This window comes from Astyanax mexicanus, unplaced genomic scaffold, assembly GCF_023375975.1.
Source record: "Astyanax mexicanus isolate ESR-SI-001 unplaced genomic scaffold, AstMex3_surface scaffold_38, whole genome shotgun sequence".
NCBI classification, from domain to species: Eukaryota; Metazoa; Chordata; class Actinopteri; order Characiformes; family Acestrorhamphidae; genus Astyanax; species Astyanax mexicanus.
The window spans coordinates 1,440,662-1,459,266 of NW_026040048.1; the positions used below are offsets into that span (position 1 = coordinate 1,440,662).

At 39.1% G+C, this 18,605-nt stretch overlaps 1 protein-coding gene across 4 annotated transcripts; it reads left to right on the forward strand.

Moving 5' to 3' along the window:
* The first annotated feature begins 2,556 nt into the window (after positions 1-2,556).
* Positions 2,557-16,973, forward strand: LOC125794067 (hsc70-interacting protein-like). 4 transcript variants are annotated; one of them, XM_049473507.1, is made up of 13 exons: positions 2,557-2,678; positions 2,965-3,113; positions 5,344-5,395; positions 5,708-5,804; positions 6,968-7,041; positions 7,160-7,226; positions 8,284-8,368; positions 8,908-9,018; positions 9,143-9,245; positions 10,406-10,522; positions 10,615-10,663; positions 13,672-13,760; positions 15,188-16,973. In XM_049473507.1, the coding sequence occupies exons 2-13, from the start codon at positions 3,004-3,006 to the stop codon at positions 15,317-15,319; spliced, it is 1,086 nt and encodes a 361-aa protein (XP_049329464.1). In that variant the 5' UTR covers positions 2,557-2,678; positions 2,965-3,003; the 3' UTR covers positions 15,320-16,973. The 4 variants fall into 4 exon arrangements, with proteins under 4 accessions (XP_049329464.1, XP_049329465.1, XP_049329463.1 ...); XM_049473508.1 differs by having other exon boundaries at positions 2,564-2,678; positions 2,968-3,113; XM_049473506.1 differs by lacking the exon at positions 2,557-2,678 and adding an exon at positions 2,685-2,839.
* Positions 16,974-18,605: the final 1,632 nt, after the last annotated feature.

Consider the following 18,605-nt stretch of genomic DNA (forward strand, 5'->3'; position numbering starts at 1 on the left):
TGAAAACATGTTTTATATTCTAGTTTCTTCAAATTAGCCACCCTTTGCTCTGATTACTGCTTTGTACACTCTTGGCATCATTCTCTCAATGAGCTTCAAGAGGTGGTCACCTGAAATGTGGCTTATCAGGGTTAATTAGTGGAATTTCTTGCTTTATCAATGGGGTTGGGACCATCAGTTGTGTTGTGCAGAAGGCAGGGTACTACACAGCCGACAGCCCTATTGGACAACTGTTAAAATTCATATTATGACAAGACCCAATCAGCTAACTAAAGAAAAATGAATGGCCATCATCACTTTAAGAAATGAAGGTCAGTCAGTCTGGAAAATTGCAATTAAATGGGTCCCCAAGTGGAGTCACAAAAACCATCAAGTGCTACAACGAAACTGGAACACATAAAGACCAACCCAGGAAAGAAAGACCAAGAGTCACCTCTGCTTCACAGCAAGTTAACAGCAGCTCAGATCAGAGACCAGTTGAATGCCACACAGAGTTCTAGCAGCAGACCCATCTCTAGAACAACTGTTAAGAGGAGACTGCGCAAATCCTTCATGGTCAAATAGCTGCTAGGAAACCAATGCTAAGGAGAGGCAACAAGCAGAGTGATTTGTTTGGGCCAAGAAACACAAGGAATGGACATTAGACCGGTGGAAATCTGTGACCTGTGATGGTGTGTGGAGGGGGTGTTTTGCTGGTGACACTGTTGGCAATTTATTCAAAATTGAAGGAACCAGCATTGCTACCACAGCATCCTGCAGCGACATGCCATCCCATCTGCTTTGTGTTTAGTTGGACGATCATTTATTTTTCAACAGGACAATGAGCCCAAACACACCTTCAGACTGTGTAAGGGCTATTTGACCAAGAAGGAGAGTAATGGAGTGCTGCAGCAGATGACCTGGCCTCCACAGTCATGGTTTGGGGTGAGCTGGACCACAGAGGCTGCGTCCAGAAACTTTTGCTACTTCTCCTCTCCTACTCCTCCTTTCCTACTCCTCCTCTCCTACCCCGTAAGAAGGTGGAGGAATCGAGGAGAGGAGAAGAGGAGGAGGAATGGAGGGAAGGAGCTGTAATTAGGGAAATGGGACAGCTGATCCCTTTTAGATAGGACTTGACTACCGTTGAACTGAGCCAATCACAACGCTCACTTTCAGCACGTTTCAGAACATTATTATCACACACAGCTAAAAATTCAGATATTCCAATAAAATCCTGTTTACTCCCAGCCGCATTTTTGGCCGCATCTCTGGCCAGTGACCCTGGCAGCCCTGTCTGACCTCAGCCTTATTAGGGGTTCGGTTTCCTCATCAGTCCCTAAGTAAATAAATGAATTAATTAAAATTATATATATATATATTATAAATAATATATGTTTTTATATGTATAACATGATACACATAGGGTCATAAATATAGTTTTACTGAGCATACAGTTTATCTAAACTATAAATTATATTACTGGATGCAGTGATGTCATTGGAAAATCCTTAAAAGTCTTCCGGAGTAGGATACACTGATGTAACCTCCGTTGGAAGCCTACTACAGGTGGATTTTAAGCGGCTTCTTTCGTCTCCTACGGTATTCGGACAGGCGGCAAGATTTCGTCACGAAATCAGTTTCCGGGTCACGGAGGAGAGGAGGAGGATCGGTAGGAAAAAGGAGACACTTTTGGGGTTTCTGGACGCAGCCAGAGTGGAGGCAAAGGGGCCAACAAGTGCTAAACACCTCTGGGAACTCCTTCCTTCAAGACTGTTGGAAAACCATTTCAGGTGACCACCTCCAAGAGTGCCAAGAGTGTGCAAAGCAGTAATCAGAGCAAAGGCTATTTTGAAGAAACTGAAATATATAAAACATGTTTTTACTTATTTCACCTTTTTTTTGTTAAGTACAAAACTCCATATGTGTTCATTCATAGTTTTGATGCCTTCAGTGAGAATCTATAATGTAAAGAGTCATGAAAATAAAGAAAACGCATTGAATGAGAAGGTGTTTGGCCTGTACTGTATAGATTTAATTTTTTTATTTGTTGCATAGATATTAAAGTGTAGATGTTGGGTGTAAAGGTTGGGCTACAGAGGTTAAGGTCCAGAGTATAGATAATAAAGTGTAGATGTTAGGTGTAAAGGTTGGTGTACTGAGGTTAGGGTGTAGGGCATTGATGTTAAGATGTAAAGGTTAGTGCATAGAGAATAGAGTATAGAGGTTAGTGTGTAGAACTGTGTCTAAAGATTTTTATTGAGATCATTTTGTTTAAATTTTTTTACACCAAAATATAAAATCTGCAATGAAAATGGTAGATTATATACACATATAAACAAAAAAAAGAAACAGAGGCAAACGAGAGACTTCAGAAGCAAATTACTTTTTAGCAGAGAAATCCGCATAAAATTCACAAAAACAAAAATATTTTTGAATTAACTTCTGGTTAATTGACGTGTTTGAACATAGTGTGACTGGTGAAATAATACTTGGCCCCTTGATGGCCCCTTACTCTGAAAAGGCCTAGATCCGCCACTGCCGTAGGGTGTAGGGCACTGAATCTGTAATGAAGCGCGCCCTCAGTGTGAGCGCAGTGGTAGGGCGGTCCTCGCACTCGCCTGTCTGAAACAGCGCTGGAGTTGGTTGGGGTGCTGTTGGTGAGATCTGCTCGTTGAGAAACACTGCGACCCTTAATCCAGGTACCAGTTCGGGATTAAACTCACACAGTACCGCACAGCAGCGCGCGCGCACCCGCTCCTTTCACAGGTTTAGCCCACGCGCTCGTGCTGGAGCGAGATCAGAGAGAGTGACTCGCTATTCCAGAAGCTTCCACTGCGATTATAATCCCGTGCAGCTCTGAGTGAGTGTGTGAATGAGTGGGTGAGTGAGTGTGTGTGTGTGTGAGAGTGCATATTGTGCATTGGAGTACCGTAAACAATGCTAACGCTAATGCTAATCACTGACTGATGTGCCTCGTGCCTCCAGCAGGTGTAAAGGCCGTCCGCGCGCGCTCCTGTTGGGATTATGGACCCGAAGAAGGTATCCGAGCTGAAGGCTTTCGTGCAGCTGTGCACAGATAATCCCGCCGTGCTGCACCTCCCCGAGATGGGCTTCTTTAGGACCTGGTTACACGGGTAAACACACACACACACACAGTTTACTGCCCTGCTCTCTCTAGAACGAGCTTCAAATAGAGGACTACAATTATACTTGTCCGTTCCACCTTAAATATCGCAGCATTTTAGTTGAAACCCATTCTTACATCTCAGTTAGATTACATGTAGCTGCCGCAGCATTTAAGGTGGAAGTGATTCCAGCTCAGAAGCAGAATTTCATGTGACTCTTACAGATGGGGTGACCGTGTGAGATTGATTACGAGTTAATCTGGATGCTGTTGAGTTAAATAAACCGGTATCTAAAACTTCACAATAAGGGTACACACACACACATATATACACACACGGTTTACTAGCCTGCCCTCCTGAAACGAAAGGCTCAAATATGTGCCTCCAATTACTGTAATTCTAAATTCCACCTTAAATATCGCAGCATTTCAATTAAACCCTATTCTTACAGCTCAGTTAGATTACATTGTACGTGCCCATCATTTTTAGGTGGAACGGACAGTTTAAAATCAGAAGCAAAATGCCATGTGTAAAGAGTGCGATAGGGTAACTTCAAACTGGTGTTAAACTGGTGTTAGGGCATTATTTGGAGTGAATCCTAGTACCATCTCTGAAGGCGAAGTCCTAGATAACTTGTTCCGTATAGACACACATCAAGAAGATCCTCACACATCAAACAAGTCAGTGGTAGAATAAGTTGTTTGGCATTGCCACAGAGGATTTAGAAATTGGTTACATTTTCAATTTTTTCTAATTTTCTGCTGCTCATCCCACAATTGCATGTTCATTAGTAATGTGGCTCAATTTAAAAGGGAAATGAACAGTGATTCCAACAGTATAAGATTTATTTTCAAGAAGCACGGTCACAACAAATAACTAATCTACCAATCACAACGTTTTTAAGTTTGTTTTTAATTAAGACTAGTTAAGATGTTGTTATTAAACATTAATAAATTAACTGTAGTGTGATAAAATGTTGTAAAAAGTATTGAATTTGGACATTAGTAAAATGTCTTATTGATGATTAATAATGTTTAAACTAATGTCAAATAATTAGTTTAGATATTGTCGTATCTACAGTTATTTAATTTACACTTATTGCATGGTGTTCCCACTAAAATGACTTAAGCAGATAGATAGATAGATAGATAGATAGATAGATAGATAGATAGATAGATAGATAGATAGATGGAATCATCTTCCACTTTTACTTTACTACATAATTTGGATGATTTTTAAAATTTTACTCGAGATACATTTGTGCTGTATTGTTACTAATACAATTATAAAAATGTCAGGAATCATTCTGAACCCACATTATTACTAAAGCCAGAGCAGTAGATGCTCTGCACCGTTACCGGGTTCGATGAAGCTGCTCATCATTGAGTGAATCAAGCTGATTTTATAAGAAGACCACACTGCTCCTGTTCTGCCTTTCACTATTTCCTGTAATAATAAAAACACAGTACTGCACTTTTACTTTCAGTACTTGAGTGGTAAATTAGAAAATAAACTACTAGCAATACTTAAGTACAAAAAAATGTGTAATACTTAAGTATTTCTAAATAAGTTTGAAGCTTAAAAAAATACTTCAGCTTTACTGAAGACAGTTTAAATAAATAATTTTATGCATGTCCGGCTGTCTAGTATGTTATACATGTCTGATAATGTGTTAAATACTGAGTGCACACATGACACAGTACAAAAATAATGTCTGTCTAAATAATAGGTTTGGTGTCGTGAGCATTTGTGTGTAGATGTGGCGCTGTGTGTTTAGCTCGTTGTCTCTTTAGCTTTGTGAAAAAATGACTGATTTGACATTGCGAGGACGTTTGGGTGTGTGTGTGTACATTACATGTTTATGTTTATGATTCACTCATTGCAGGAACGAGTTCCCTCATATGAGAAAAATTAACGTTCTGTAGACATTTCAAGCCCCTCAGATGCAGCTTAATGTATTTGAACTATAAGAAATTAATTAGTTATTTATAATAAGGTTAGTGTCAGGTGAAATGTTGCCCAGTAGTGTGTGTGTGTGTGTGGTGGGGGGGTTGACACTCCCCCACCTCCCTCTGCATCAGTAAACTCATCCAACTAGAAAGTTCCAGTCCAGCCCATCTGTTGGTAGAGTTCACTGACAGCTGTGCATTTCAGCATGCTCTTGTGTGTGTGTGTGTGTGTGTGTGTGTGTAAGAGTGACTCATCAGCACACACATACATCTATCTGTTTCACTTTCAGTTTGGGAGCCACCATTCCGACGCAGACCAAAAATGACAGTTCTCCATGCGGGGTGAGTATCTCACACTCTACACACACACACACACACACACACACACACACACACACACACACACACACACACACACACACACACACACACAACACACAAACACACACAATACACTGCAGTCTAAACTGTCGGATCTCAGAGGTGAGTGTGTTTATCTGTAAAACACCCGGTTTATTTGGGTTTATTCTGATATTATACAGTATGGACAAAAATATTTGGACACTTGCTCGTTACATTGTCCACAAATGTTTGGATCCAGAGTGTGTATAAAGGACCTTGCACGAACTTGTGTGTGTGTTTCATTTTGCACAGGGAAGCTGTCCGTGTGATGCCGGCCCACGATTCACAGCGGCCCCGCCCCCAAAGGCCGAACCAGCCCCGCCTTCAGAGAGTGAGGAGAGTGATTTAGGTACCTGATCACTCCTCTTTTACCCAGGGCACTGTCATTAGTCCATCTGTGTCTGTTTATAATGTAATAATATCATAATGATGATCGATTAGGTGTTCTCTTTCATGCGTCTTTAGCTGTTAGGGCTGTGAGTTAAAATCTCAATATTCAAGTATATGATCAATTTTTGGATACATTTTTTTACATAATTTACATCATCATTTTCTTACATCATTTGTTTTATTTTAGATGTGCCAAAACAGTAACAAAAAGCATCATTTAGAGCTACCAAATATTAGAAAATGTATGTTTCTTTTACAGGGAATCAAAACAGTATATATATAAGAATAAAACCTCTATGAAACTAATATAGAAATTGAAGTATATTTTAGCTATTTTTAGAGAATAGTAAGCAGCTTCCTTCAGCCTTCTTCATAATTTCCTTGTATTTCAGGAAAAGTGTAAAATATGAAAACTGTCACATAGTTATTTAAATGTTTATAACAGAAGCACAAGTCTATCTACTGCTTCTTTATGTATATATGTACTATTGGCAGTTAGAGCAGTATAGACAAAGTTCCTTTATCACAATACATTTCTTAATATCGGTCGATACAATATCATTTTGATATTGATAGGAGCATTATTAATGGCACCGCCTGTGGTGTTGCCATATTGTACACGGGCACTGTCTTTAGCTTTGATTGCTTCTGCTATGTCTCAAGATTTATCTGAATCCAATCTTGCATTAATTTTTCACCAAGATCTTGCATTGATGATGGTAGGACTGACAGGATTGAGATAGTTTACCATGTTTTGATCAAAAGTTTACTTAAAGTCCAAATAAAATGTTTAGAAATTGGATTCTCTTTATTGTTCTTGGTGTATAAGAGCTGGCCTGAGGACTTTATTATAAAGCCTACAGTAGTGGATTAGCCACAATGGCTAACTAGTAATGCTAAAATTATTTAAAATGAATTGCTGTTGCCTAGCCCGGAATCTATTTCCAATTTTTAGTGCTAGTTTGGAAAAATGTGTACGTGTGTGTATAAACAAAGAGGTTTTATGTTTGTTTTTTTTTTTTTTTTTTTTTTTTTTTTTTACCAGTGGTCTTAGCATTTAGTTTATTAATTGGTAATTGCAAAAATATATAACAATTTAAATTTTAATTTGATTTTTTGCAGAAATTGACATGGAAGGAGTGATCGAGCCAGACACAGAAGCAGCTCAGGAGATGGGAGATTATGAAAACCTGGAGGTATTAGGACTACATGCTCTGAGTGTATCAACCGCTTTACATATCTCATTAATATACATCTTTATGGAGCAGGGTGGATCTGGATGAACTGAAGGTGACTGAGTTCTGCTGCTTTCAGGTGACAGAGGAGATGATTGATCAGGCCAATGAGAAGAAGGGGGAGGCTATCGGAGCTCTAGGAGATGGTGAGTCAACAGTGGGTGTGGCTAATCTTGCATTTTGAACTTGTACACTGGTCTGAGACTAAAGACTGTCAGCTCAGCGGGTGTTTTATGCTGGTTGGGGTTCGGGTGGGACTCTTGTTAAGAATGAGCAGATTAAGGGGCGCCGAGTGGTCCAACAGTCTAAAGCGCTGCCACTTTGATTGGGAGGTCGCAGGTTCGAACCCCCGCTCATGCAGCTTTGCCATCAAGCTGCCGGCGCTTAGAGGGAGCAATATTGGCCCTGCTCCCTCCGGGTGGGTAGATGGCGCTCTCTCCCCACATCACTCTTAGGGTAATGTTCGCAGCAAAGGACGTCTGTGAGCTGATGTATCAGAACCAAGCCGCTGCACTTTCCTCCGAGTGTGCTGGCTGCTCTGCAATGCTGCATCAGCAGCAGCTCGAAAAGAAGCGGTGGCTGACTTCACATGTATCGGAGGAAGCATGTGCTAGTCTTCACCCTCCTGGTGTGTTGGGGCATCACTAATGATAGTCCTAAGGAGTGGGTTGGGTAATTGGCCGTGTAAATTGGGCAGAAAATGGGAAAATTTTGAAATAAAATTATGAAAAAAAAAGAAAGATTTTTTTCCCCTCAGTATTTATGCTATATAATTAATGTTTTGAGTCCTTCTACATCATTTTACTGAGCATTTTTATTGCAGAACACAGTGTACAATGTGGTATTAGTACATTTACTGTGTGGGCAATTACTTTACCTCTGGAGATAGCATGCAAAATGAAACATGCTAAAGTTTGACATTTTATATAGTTATATACATTTAAATGATGTTAATAATTGTTTTTGTATTGTAATTATTCTGTTAGTGTGTGATAGGAAATAACAGGAAATATGACAGTTAGAATAGCCATCATGCTGAACATGACTAGCTGGACTGTTTGATAAGAGATCACCTATTGCACCTAAGCAGAGATAGAAGATCATAAACCCATATAATGAAACGTTATTATTATGTATAGATTGTACTGTGTTTAACCAGAAACATTGTTAATAGTGTTTGTTGGTATTTTCTAATTTGTGCAGGGGAGTTACAGAAAGCTCTGGATTTGTTCACTGATGCCATCAAACTGAACCCCAAATCAGCCATCCTCTACGCCAAGAGAGCCAGGTAACCCCGCCCTGCCTACATCCCCATCCAGTAAAGGTCTCCTTCCGCTAAAATCCACTTTTTCTTGTTCTTTGTTAAATACAATAGGTCTCTGAGTTGTGCTGTATCTTTATAACTAAGGATGTATCTCTAAAAAAAAATGTGCTTTTAGTTTTAGAGCTGTAAATTGACTGTGAGGGAAGGCAAAGAAGTCATTCTTTGCTGCAGTTCTGTTTGTCAATCAGATGCGAAATGTTTGCATGTATGAATATTCATGAGCAAGAGATGAAATCCTGTGTTTCTTCAGAGACCTCTAATTCAGTGAAATAAAGCAGGGCTATATAGAAACACTTGAGCACTTTTTTCACAAAAACAGCTCACATGGCATTCATTCATACTAGAGACCACAACTAGACATTTTAAAATAAACGAAAAAATGATGGAATGAGACCCTTTAAAACAGTGCAGCTTGTCTGGAGTGTGCAGTGCTCCAGCACGACAGCTGGATCGTGACTATGTTCATTATGATGACAGTACATGTGTCTGTGTGTGTTTCACAGTGTATACATTAAGATGCAGAAACCGAACGCTGCGATCCGAGACTGTGACAGAGCCATCGACATCAACCCAGACTCTGCACAGTCGTACAAGTGGAGAGGAAAAGCCCACCGGTCAGACAGAGCACACACACAGCTGATTATTTTACATATTCGAGTGTCTAAAACATGATTAACCAATTACTGAGACTGTACAAGGAGGGAGTAATTTCTCTCTTTCTCTCTCTCTCGGTCTTAGATTACTTGGTCATTGGGAGGAGGCAGCTAAAGATCTGGCGATGGCCTGTAAACTGGACTATGATGAAGATGCTTCAGCCATGCTGAAGGAGGTTCAGCCCAGAGTAAGTAAACACATTCAGATATTTTGTTATATTTTAGTCAATTTTCAATTTTACACTATGATCAGGAGATCGTCGGTTCAAATCCTGTTTATGTAGCTTGCCATCAGCTACCGGAGCCCTGAGAGAGCACACTTGACTTTGCTCTCTCTGGTTGGGTAGATAACACTCTCTGCCCACTAGTGGTGTGCCGTATCGTATGTGATAATATCGCCAAAAATGTTGAATATTGTGAACGATATTATGCCCTGAAATATCGTGCCAAATCACCCACCCCTAATTATCACATAAGGGTACTACTTTTTTACTGTTCTCATTTCCCATTATTTATTTGCTAAAGTCAGATTCTTTTTTTTAATATCTCAGTTAGCCATATCATATCCCATGCAATAATAAAATTCTAAATATGTTTTCTAAATCAGTGTTTTGTCATATTGTTAAAAGTATCATTATCGTGAAAGTCATTAGGACCTTCCCCTATCACTAGTAACGCCCCAACACACCAGGAGGGTGAAGACGAACACATGCTTCCTCCGATGTGTTAGTCTTCACCCTCCTGGTGTGTTGGGGCGTTACTAGTGATAGGGGAAGGTCCTAATGAGTGGGCTGGATAATTGGGCATGAAAATTAGGAAGAAAATAAAAGGGATTTTTTTTTATATATAAAATGATCAATTTTAGTCAGTTTTAAACTGTTTTAAGAATGCAGTAAGTGCATGGTTGAGGTTATTGCTGTGAAGCTGTTTAATACAAAAGTTATTTTGTACTTATTTTGTCTACTTCCACTTGGATGAATGTGTTGAATTAGTAAAGACCTGCAAGATCCTATGCATTTTGTGTTTATTTTAGGTGCATGATTCTTGTCAATACCGTTGAATTAGATGAAGACCAGATCCCATTTTATGACAAATTTATGCAAAAAATCATAAAATGATGGGTGGAGGCGTGGTTTCTTCCTGCAATACAGGACTGCATGGCCGGGGCAGAATTACAAAACGAACTAGTTTTTACATTTTATTGATTTATTTATTAATCGCAGTTTTAGAAACCTAAAGCATGGCACCAGAGTAAACATTACTAATATGGTTAACTGTGTTGATTCTCCAGTTGGAACTGGATTTTTTTATTTTCCTGAAAATGTCTTACTGTGTTTCTTACTCAAAGGCCAACAAGATCATAGAGCACCGGCGTAAATACGAGCGCAAACGTGAGGAGAGAGAGCTGAAAGAGAGGAAAGAGCGAGTGAAGAAAGCGAGAGAGGAGCACGAGAGAGCACAGAGGGTGAGAGGTGGAGGAATGGAGGGAGGGATGGGTTTAAAATAAGTTTAGTGTAGTTGATGGATGAACTGATGTTGATGTTGGTCTGTGTGTAGGAGCAGGAAGCCCGGGAGCAGGCAGGCGGAGCACACGGAGGATTCCCAGGTACTGTGTGTTTCTGGAGCATGACTGGACTGTGGACTGTGTTCACTTTATAGGGTTGTAGAGCTACAATATAATATAACAACTTATTGTTTAGTTGATATTCAGATTTTCACAACTCTCATATACCATCTTTTTTGCACTATAAGGCACATTTAAAATCCTTAAATTTTCCCAAAATTGTGCCTTATAATCCGGTGTGTCTTATAAATGAATTTTATGAGTCAGGTTGTAAGGAGCAGTAAAGCCACTCCGCTGAAATACGGAGTTATACAGAAGTTTCAGTTTAATTCTCCAGCACTGAGACTGGAGCAGCATTAGCATTAGCCGCTAACTGCGTTAAGTGCTAGCTCTTTTACCGTTTAGAGGCAGGTATTTTCGGCCTGTAGCCTGCTGCTAACCCCAGCTAGCACTGCTGAAGCATCTTTAGCTGCTAACTGCGTTAAGTGCTAGCTCTTTCACCGTTCAAATGCCCTGGCTAGCACTGCTGAAGCAGCTTTAGCCGCTAACTGCCTTAGGTGCTAGGTCTTTCAACGTTCAGAGGCAAGTATTGTCGGCCTGTAGCCTACTGCTAACCCCATCTAGCACTGCTGGAGCAACATTAGCATTGGCCACTAACCACGTTAAGTGCTAGGTCTTTCACCGTTCAGAGGCAAGTATTGTCGGCCTGTAGCCTGCTGCTAACCCCGGCTAGCACTGCTGGATCAGCATTACCATTAGCCACTAACCGCGTTATGTGCTAGCTCTTTCGGCGTTCAGAGGCAAGAATATCAGACTCTAGCCTGCGTGTTTACCATGTTAAAACAAGCTATGTGGGACAAACTGTCAGGTGGCATTTACTAGCGCTAACCATGGCTATCGCTAGCGGTTAGCCGTTAATGCTCATGCTTCTGTACCCAGCCTTAGTGGAAATCTGGATATCTAAGCTTACTGTAAATAAACTGATGCGCTTTACTCACCCAAATACACAGTTTTAAAGGCAGAAATCTGTGTAGATTAACATCCAGCACTCGTTTGTTCTTAGCTTTACTTAACTTAGCTGACCCCCCACCACCACCCAGCGCCGAGTTCTGCTGAATTATAAGGAAAACATGGCAACACCCCTATTCCTTACTAGTGTTGCATAATGCGCCTTATAGTCCGGTGTGCCTCATTTATAAAAATAGACCAGAAAATAGACGTTTATTGATAGTGCGCCTTATAGTGCGAGAAATTTGGTATATATTTTTAAAACTGGGATGATTCTAGGATTTAAGCTTCAGGGGTTGCACATCTATAACAACTATAGGTAAATCAGTTTATACAGAGTTTATACAGAGTTCAGGATAAACTACTCAATGCTTAAATAGCACAGCAAAAAAGAGCAAGGAGACACACAGCCATGTCTGTCCTCATAACCCAGATTATTATCGTATCAGGTAGACTACAATAAGCAAGCAGACTCTTTAGAGACAGCACAGAGGACTTGGATCATAACATTTGTGAGACAAGGGGGAGATTGATGGGGTTCTTAAAATTCTATGATTGATCACTTAAAGTATATGGTTAAACAGTTTTTACCGTACCAGTCAAAAGTTTGGACACCACCTCATTCAATGTTTTTCTTTCTTTAATTTATTTTCTACAAGTATTGTAGATTATATTAAAGACATCAGAACAATTAAGGAACACATTTGGAATTATGTAGTCACCAAAAAAGTGTTTATCCTCCACAATCCCCTGACCTAAACCTAATCAACTGAGATGACGATTTGAGGCGATTTGGGATTGAGCTGAAGCTTCACAGTGTGAAGGGAAAGCAGCAGCTATTGTTCAGCACCTCCAGGAACTCCTTCAAGACGCTTAGAAAACTATTCCAGGTGACTATCTAGGGGTGTGTCATATATCGTATGCAATATTATCGCCAACATTTGTGAATATCGTGAACGATATTATACCCTGAAATATCGTGCCATATCACTCACCCTCAATTATCACATCAGGCTTCTACTTTTTTGCTGTTTTTAGCAAAAGAAAAATTCACACTGTTCTCATTTCCCATTATATATCTACTAGAGACAGATTATATCTGTCCAGTATCATTTATTTTACTTTAATCCTGGATATATGGAGATATTGGGAGTGCATTATTAGTATAATGACATTTTGGATCATTTACTCTGTTACAAATCTGATAAAATTATTTTATATTTTTTAAAATGTCTCAGTTATGTGCTATATAATATTGTATGTAATAATAAAATTTAATTTTCATTTTTTTGCAGTAGTGTACTCTTAAAATGTTTTTTTAAATTCACCAATAACACCATGAAATATAATGATACTATTTTAGGGCCATATCGCCCACCCCTAACTCTACCTGAGACACTGAAATTAAAACACCAAGTGTGTGCAGATCTGTCCTCAAAGCTAAATGTGCTGCTTAGAAGAGTCTAAATTCTAAAACATATTCTGCTTTAACACTTTTTGTTAACTAAATTGTTCCAAATGTGTTTCTGTATAACTTTAATATAGTCTTAAATATAAAATTTTCAGTGTAAAAAAAAAAAATCATAAAATAAAAGAAAACACATTGAATGAGAAGAATTGTGTCCAAAATTTAGTTTAGTACTGTGTATAAAAACAGAAAATAACCACGTTTAGCACTTTTTACAGTTTTTAGAGGTTCTGGGACTCAAAGTAGGGTTGCTTGAACACCCCTAAAAAGCTCTAGACTCGCATATGTTTAATGCTTAACACTGCAACTGCACTGAAGCTCTTGTCTATTGGACGAATTGATCATTAAGAGACTAGCTGTGTGAGCACGGTCTCAGACTGACTGACACTTTTAAAAATAAAGGTGCTGAACCTGTTCTTTCTGCAGTGCCCCGATTGACCATTTGCAATTTGACATTTTTTTCTTTTGTGGCGTCACTCTAAAAACCATTTGTAGGACCTTTTTTTTATTATTCACACCATTTAATTTTCACTGCTGTATGTTACTGGCTCTCACTGTATGAATTGTCCTGTAGGTGGCGCTGGTTTCCCCGGTGGCGCTCCGTTCGGGATGCCCGGCCTGCAGGAGCTCTTTAACGACCCCGAGGTCCTCATGGCCATGAAGGTAATTAGCTTCCCAGCCAATCACACACACCCTTCAGTTTTGGAAGCATGTGGTCACATTCAGTCATCAAATGAAATCAGCATAACTATATAACAATAAAATATCCCCTGATTACAGATCTGTCTAATCATATGGTCATTTGGTTTTACTGATTACTGTTGTCAGTCCACTTTTCTTTACTTTAGGCTTTCTGCAGATCTGTAAAAAGTCAAAAATGTTTGTTAAACAATTATTTCCATTTAAATTAATTTATTTATTAATGTAAAATATTTCAAATCCATCTCCCAAAGATCATGATTCAGACATGTTCAGACAGTATTTCTCAGCAGAAATGTAAAAAAAACTCAAACTTTATATTATTATACCAAGTTGTGACCAACTTAATCTGCCCCGCCCCCGCCAAACGCACTGATCTGTCGTCCGGCTGAATGATTGAATGATGCTCTCTGAACTTCCAGCTTTTCTCTCCCTCTCCCTCTCTCTCTCTCTCGCACTCACGCACATGCACGGGCGTAAGCACGGACACACGCAGACCCGCGCTTTCTTGCTTCCTGATTTTCTGCTTTTTACAATTCAATTTATCATGCACCCTGTGTTGGTTTTGTCTCGCATCAAACATAAAAGTATATACTATTATTTTAATTGACACCCCTTATATACATATAATTGCATTTTACATTTCATACATTCATTCTTTTATTTACATTTAAATATCCACTATAAAAAAACGTGTCTGAAGAAAAACTAATGATTAATTGCAGTTAATCACAGATTTATTTCTGTATATATATATATATATATATATATATATATATATACATTTTTTTTATAAGCCATTACTATTTTGTGTCATAAATCACATAAAATTTGTATAATTTTAGCCCTTAATTTGCCTCGTTGGCTCTAGTGCTGCCATGGCCTAATGTCTGTATTACTATATTTGTTCTAGTGAAGTGGGCGTAAACAATTTGATTGGCTGGTTCTTTGGCCAGGCCTCGATTAGTGTGTCTTTTTAATAAAATAAAAAAGAAGAAATGCATAATGTCTGTTGTAATGATGGCAGGTTCTGAAACCCACTTGGGGAAAAAATATAATATTGCAACTTTTTTCAAATAATGCCTATTTGGAAGCACCTAAGAAAAGACGTTACGTGCACCAGTGCAAAAAGTTAATCTAGAGCCCTATAATCTTAAATGCACAGAAATCTAAACAGCGTTTATAAATTTAAGTGATAAAGAGAGGCAGGAAACTGCCTAAAATCTAAATAGATTTGTGTTTTCAGAAAGCAAATCTGCACAATGTTGCAAGCTTATGTAACATATGGGCATTTTAATGACAATGTAACTACAGGCACTTTCTGGGTCTTTGTTTATAGCATTCCTCATCAGACACTAAATGAAATGCCCATCTTTTTTGTGTGTTTTCAGGACCCTGAAGTGATGGCAGCATTCCAGGATGTGGCTCAGAACCCAGCCAACATCTCCAAGTACCAGAGCAACCCCAAGATCATGGCCCTCATCAACAAACTCAGCTCCAAGTTCAGCGGCCCCCAGCCTTAGAGCGGCCAGCGTGGACGCGTGTGTGTTAGGGGGGGTGGGCGGGGTGGGGATGGATGAATGGGTGGGGTGTTGTGAATGAGTGAGTGGTGTGGTTGAGGGTATGTTTGCAGTTCTCTGAGATAGCTCACCCTCCCCTCTGCTTATTTTCTTCCTTCGTTTTTGATCTAAGAGGCCGGATATGGGAGATCTGGTCCGGATGGAGTTTCTGCCATATTGCCGAGACCAGTGGAGGTGTTGAACTAGAGAGCTCTGGAATGACACTAGGAGAGGCAGCTGTGGTCCATCTTAACTGACCCTGAAACAGATCTTGATATGATTACCTCCTTGGAAAACCTCAGTCCACTTTCAAAAACATTGTTCAACAGAAACAGCACTTAATTCTCTCTTTTTTTTGGACAGTTATTAATTTAGTTCAGATCATCTGGCTAAAACTGACATTTTAATCTGTTAAAAATCCTCAGGAGTTTCTTTAGAATCTTAACTTCAGCCCAAAGAGAGCATTGTCCCGTAGAAATGGCACCCAATATAACACATTAGCACTGACCTGACTTCCTATTGGACAATCCTGACTTTGAGCATATTGAAGATATCTGAGACTTATCTTTAACACGTTGTCTTAGCTACATCCTTTAAGGCTAAAAATGTATGATAGCCAGATGCTAACATCCCTTACCCTGTCTCTGTTGGACCAGCTAACTATGGGCTGGTGTTATCTAGCTAATCCTCATTTAGGAATATACCTCAAGATCTGTTAACCGGATAACTTGAGCCCAAAGTCAAAGCTGTCTAAAAGAAGCTTACGTTATTCATCTGATTTGAGAAATCCTGCTTTCCAAAATCCCCCTTAGATTCAGTTTTTGTTCTGCAGAGCTGTGGGATCCTCCACAGCAGGATTTCTCGATTTTTACAGATAATTTATAGCCTGTCCAGCAGGGAAAGGAGATGAGGCGCAATGCTATTGGATTGTCCTCAAGTTAATTGGCTATCTAAGAAGGTATGCTTTGAAAAATCTTGCTTACATGCAAAATAAACATCATTTGACATTAAACACACTCTAAATGTAGGTATTATCTTAACTAAGAAGTTTTTCAGTGGGATTAATGAAAGCTTGTCTGAACTAGCAACAGTTGCTGCTCCTTGGTTGAACATCCTGGGGACCCAGGATAAACTGAAGTAAAATTTAACCCCAGAACTGATCGTATTCTGAGTTTAAGATAGCAAGAAAGCCTGTGATAAGCATATCTAAAATGTGCGCCGGTCATTATACATACATTACATTATATAACTAATAAACATGTTGAATACTGATATTAGGACTCCTAATATTTTCTGCTCTCAAAGCTGACTAAGCTCCACAAGGAGGACATTATTTCAGTGTGTGACTCTCTGCTCTCCTGTCCTCTTCTATGCTAAGGTGGCCATAATGATTCCTTTTAGATTTGTATTTTTTTTTTTTAATCCTCAGGTCTTTCTCTTCTTCACCTTCGCTGAAATAAAAAGTTCTGTTTCCTCTCTTGCTCTCTCCTACAAGCAAAAAAATAAGAAGAGAATCAAAAGATAAACATGTTTCGTCTTCTAATTGAAGAGGATGTGCTTCACAAATGGATAGGAATGATGATTTCAGTCAATAAAAGTTTTGGTTGTTGACAAATAAGGTGTTTTTCATTTTATTGTGGCTATACCAGAGCTAGTTATATCAGGAAATGACTAAAATACAAGATGGAGACAGCTTGTGAGTTTTTAATGAAGCTAAACACTTATATTAAAAATAACAAACTATGTGTCCATGGTATGTGTCCAGGATATTTAATAAATGATTTTTATTAAAATTAAGAATTTGCTTAAACAAAGCAAAGAAAGTTTATATTTAGTATTAAAACTATAAAACATTTATAAACGTTAGATTTTGCTCAATTGTACAGAGTCCTTAAGGTGACACCCTATGGCATGAATTATTAAATTATTAAAGTGTGGGGAGGATATAGAATCCTGGCCTTATCCTGGTCAAATCGTCCTCACTACTTTATTATCTTGTTTTCACACCTATATAAGTCGTTCCCACTACTTATTTATCTCACTCCTACACAGTGTTGGGAGTAACGGCGTTAAAACTTACTTTTTTTCAGTAGCGAGTAATCTAACTAATTACTATGACTGTAACTATAACGCCGTTACCATTTCCGACACCCCGTTACTGCACGTTACTTTAGCCGCTCTATGAACTTTTTTTTTGTTTTAACTTCGCTTTGCCCTGGTTAACCCCTCTTCTTTCTGGTGAACTTGAGCTTCTGGCCGCTGTGCCTGTGGTTTACGTGGGTTGGCGTGGTGAAGTGAGGCACAATTGTGACGATTTGCGTGCTCTAATCAATTCAGTGATTGCCGTGGACAGCCCAAGTTCCGAATTAAGGACGTTAAGCTCTTTTTAGCTGCTCCGGTTTTTGTGGTGCTGCTGCTTTCTCTTAGATTCTCTGCCAGAACCCGACCTGACCCGAGGACCGACCCGAAATCAGGCTCCTATTTTTATTTTACATAAAGCTCTGGTGTGATAATCACAATGTTACTAAGTAACTAATTATTATTGTTCACTAAAGCGAAGGAAATAGCGAAAACTGAAAGTGAAAAAACATTTGTTAACTGAATCTAATAAAAACGGTAATTAAAAGGAAAAAACTACCTTGAACTGTATTTTGTGTTCTTAAAGCTAACTAAAACGAACTGAAATTACTGATAGAATACCCTCGTTTTCGTGTTTAATTTATTTATAAGCGCTGTTGTACAGCAGAGTTGTACAGCGGGGGGTGTTGTGCCGAGCGCGCGGCACCTCGTGGTCCGTGGCGTTAGTTCTTGTGTAAAGCGCTCGCGCTAGCCGCAAAATACGACAGAAAACACTGAAACTGCAGAATTATGTATGGGATTACAATATGAGCGCGAGGCAGATGAAAGAGAAACAGGAGATACAGTGTGTGAGAACATTTACCTGTGAGTAGCTCATACCAGAAATCTCTCTCTCTCTTTCTCTCTCTCTCTGTCTTTCTCTCCCGTTTATTAGATTGATCTCTCTGATGAGATGTGTAAATAATAAAAACTAGCAAGCCTAAAAACAAATTAAAACTTACTGAACAGAAAAAAGTAAAACAAAATAAAATTAAACTATAATAGAAATGAAAAAATGTAATCACATAGCTCTGGACACACGTGAACGCCTCCGCGTTTGACTTGCAGCACTGTGTGTAGCTGTTCTTAAAAATCATGTTAATTAAATAATAGATATGCTTCTATGTTGCAG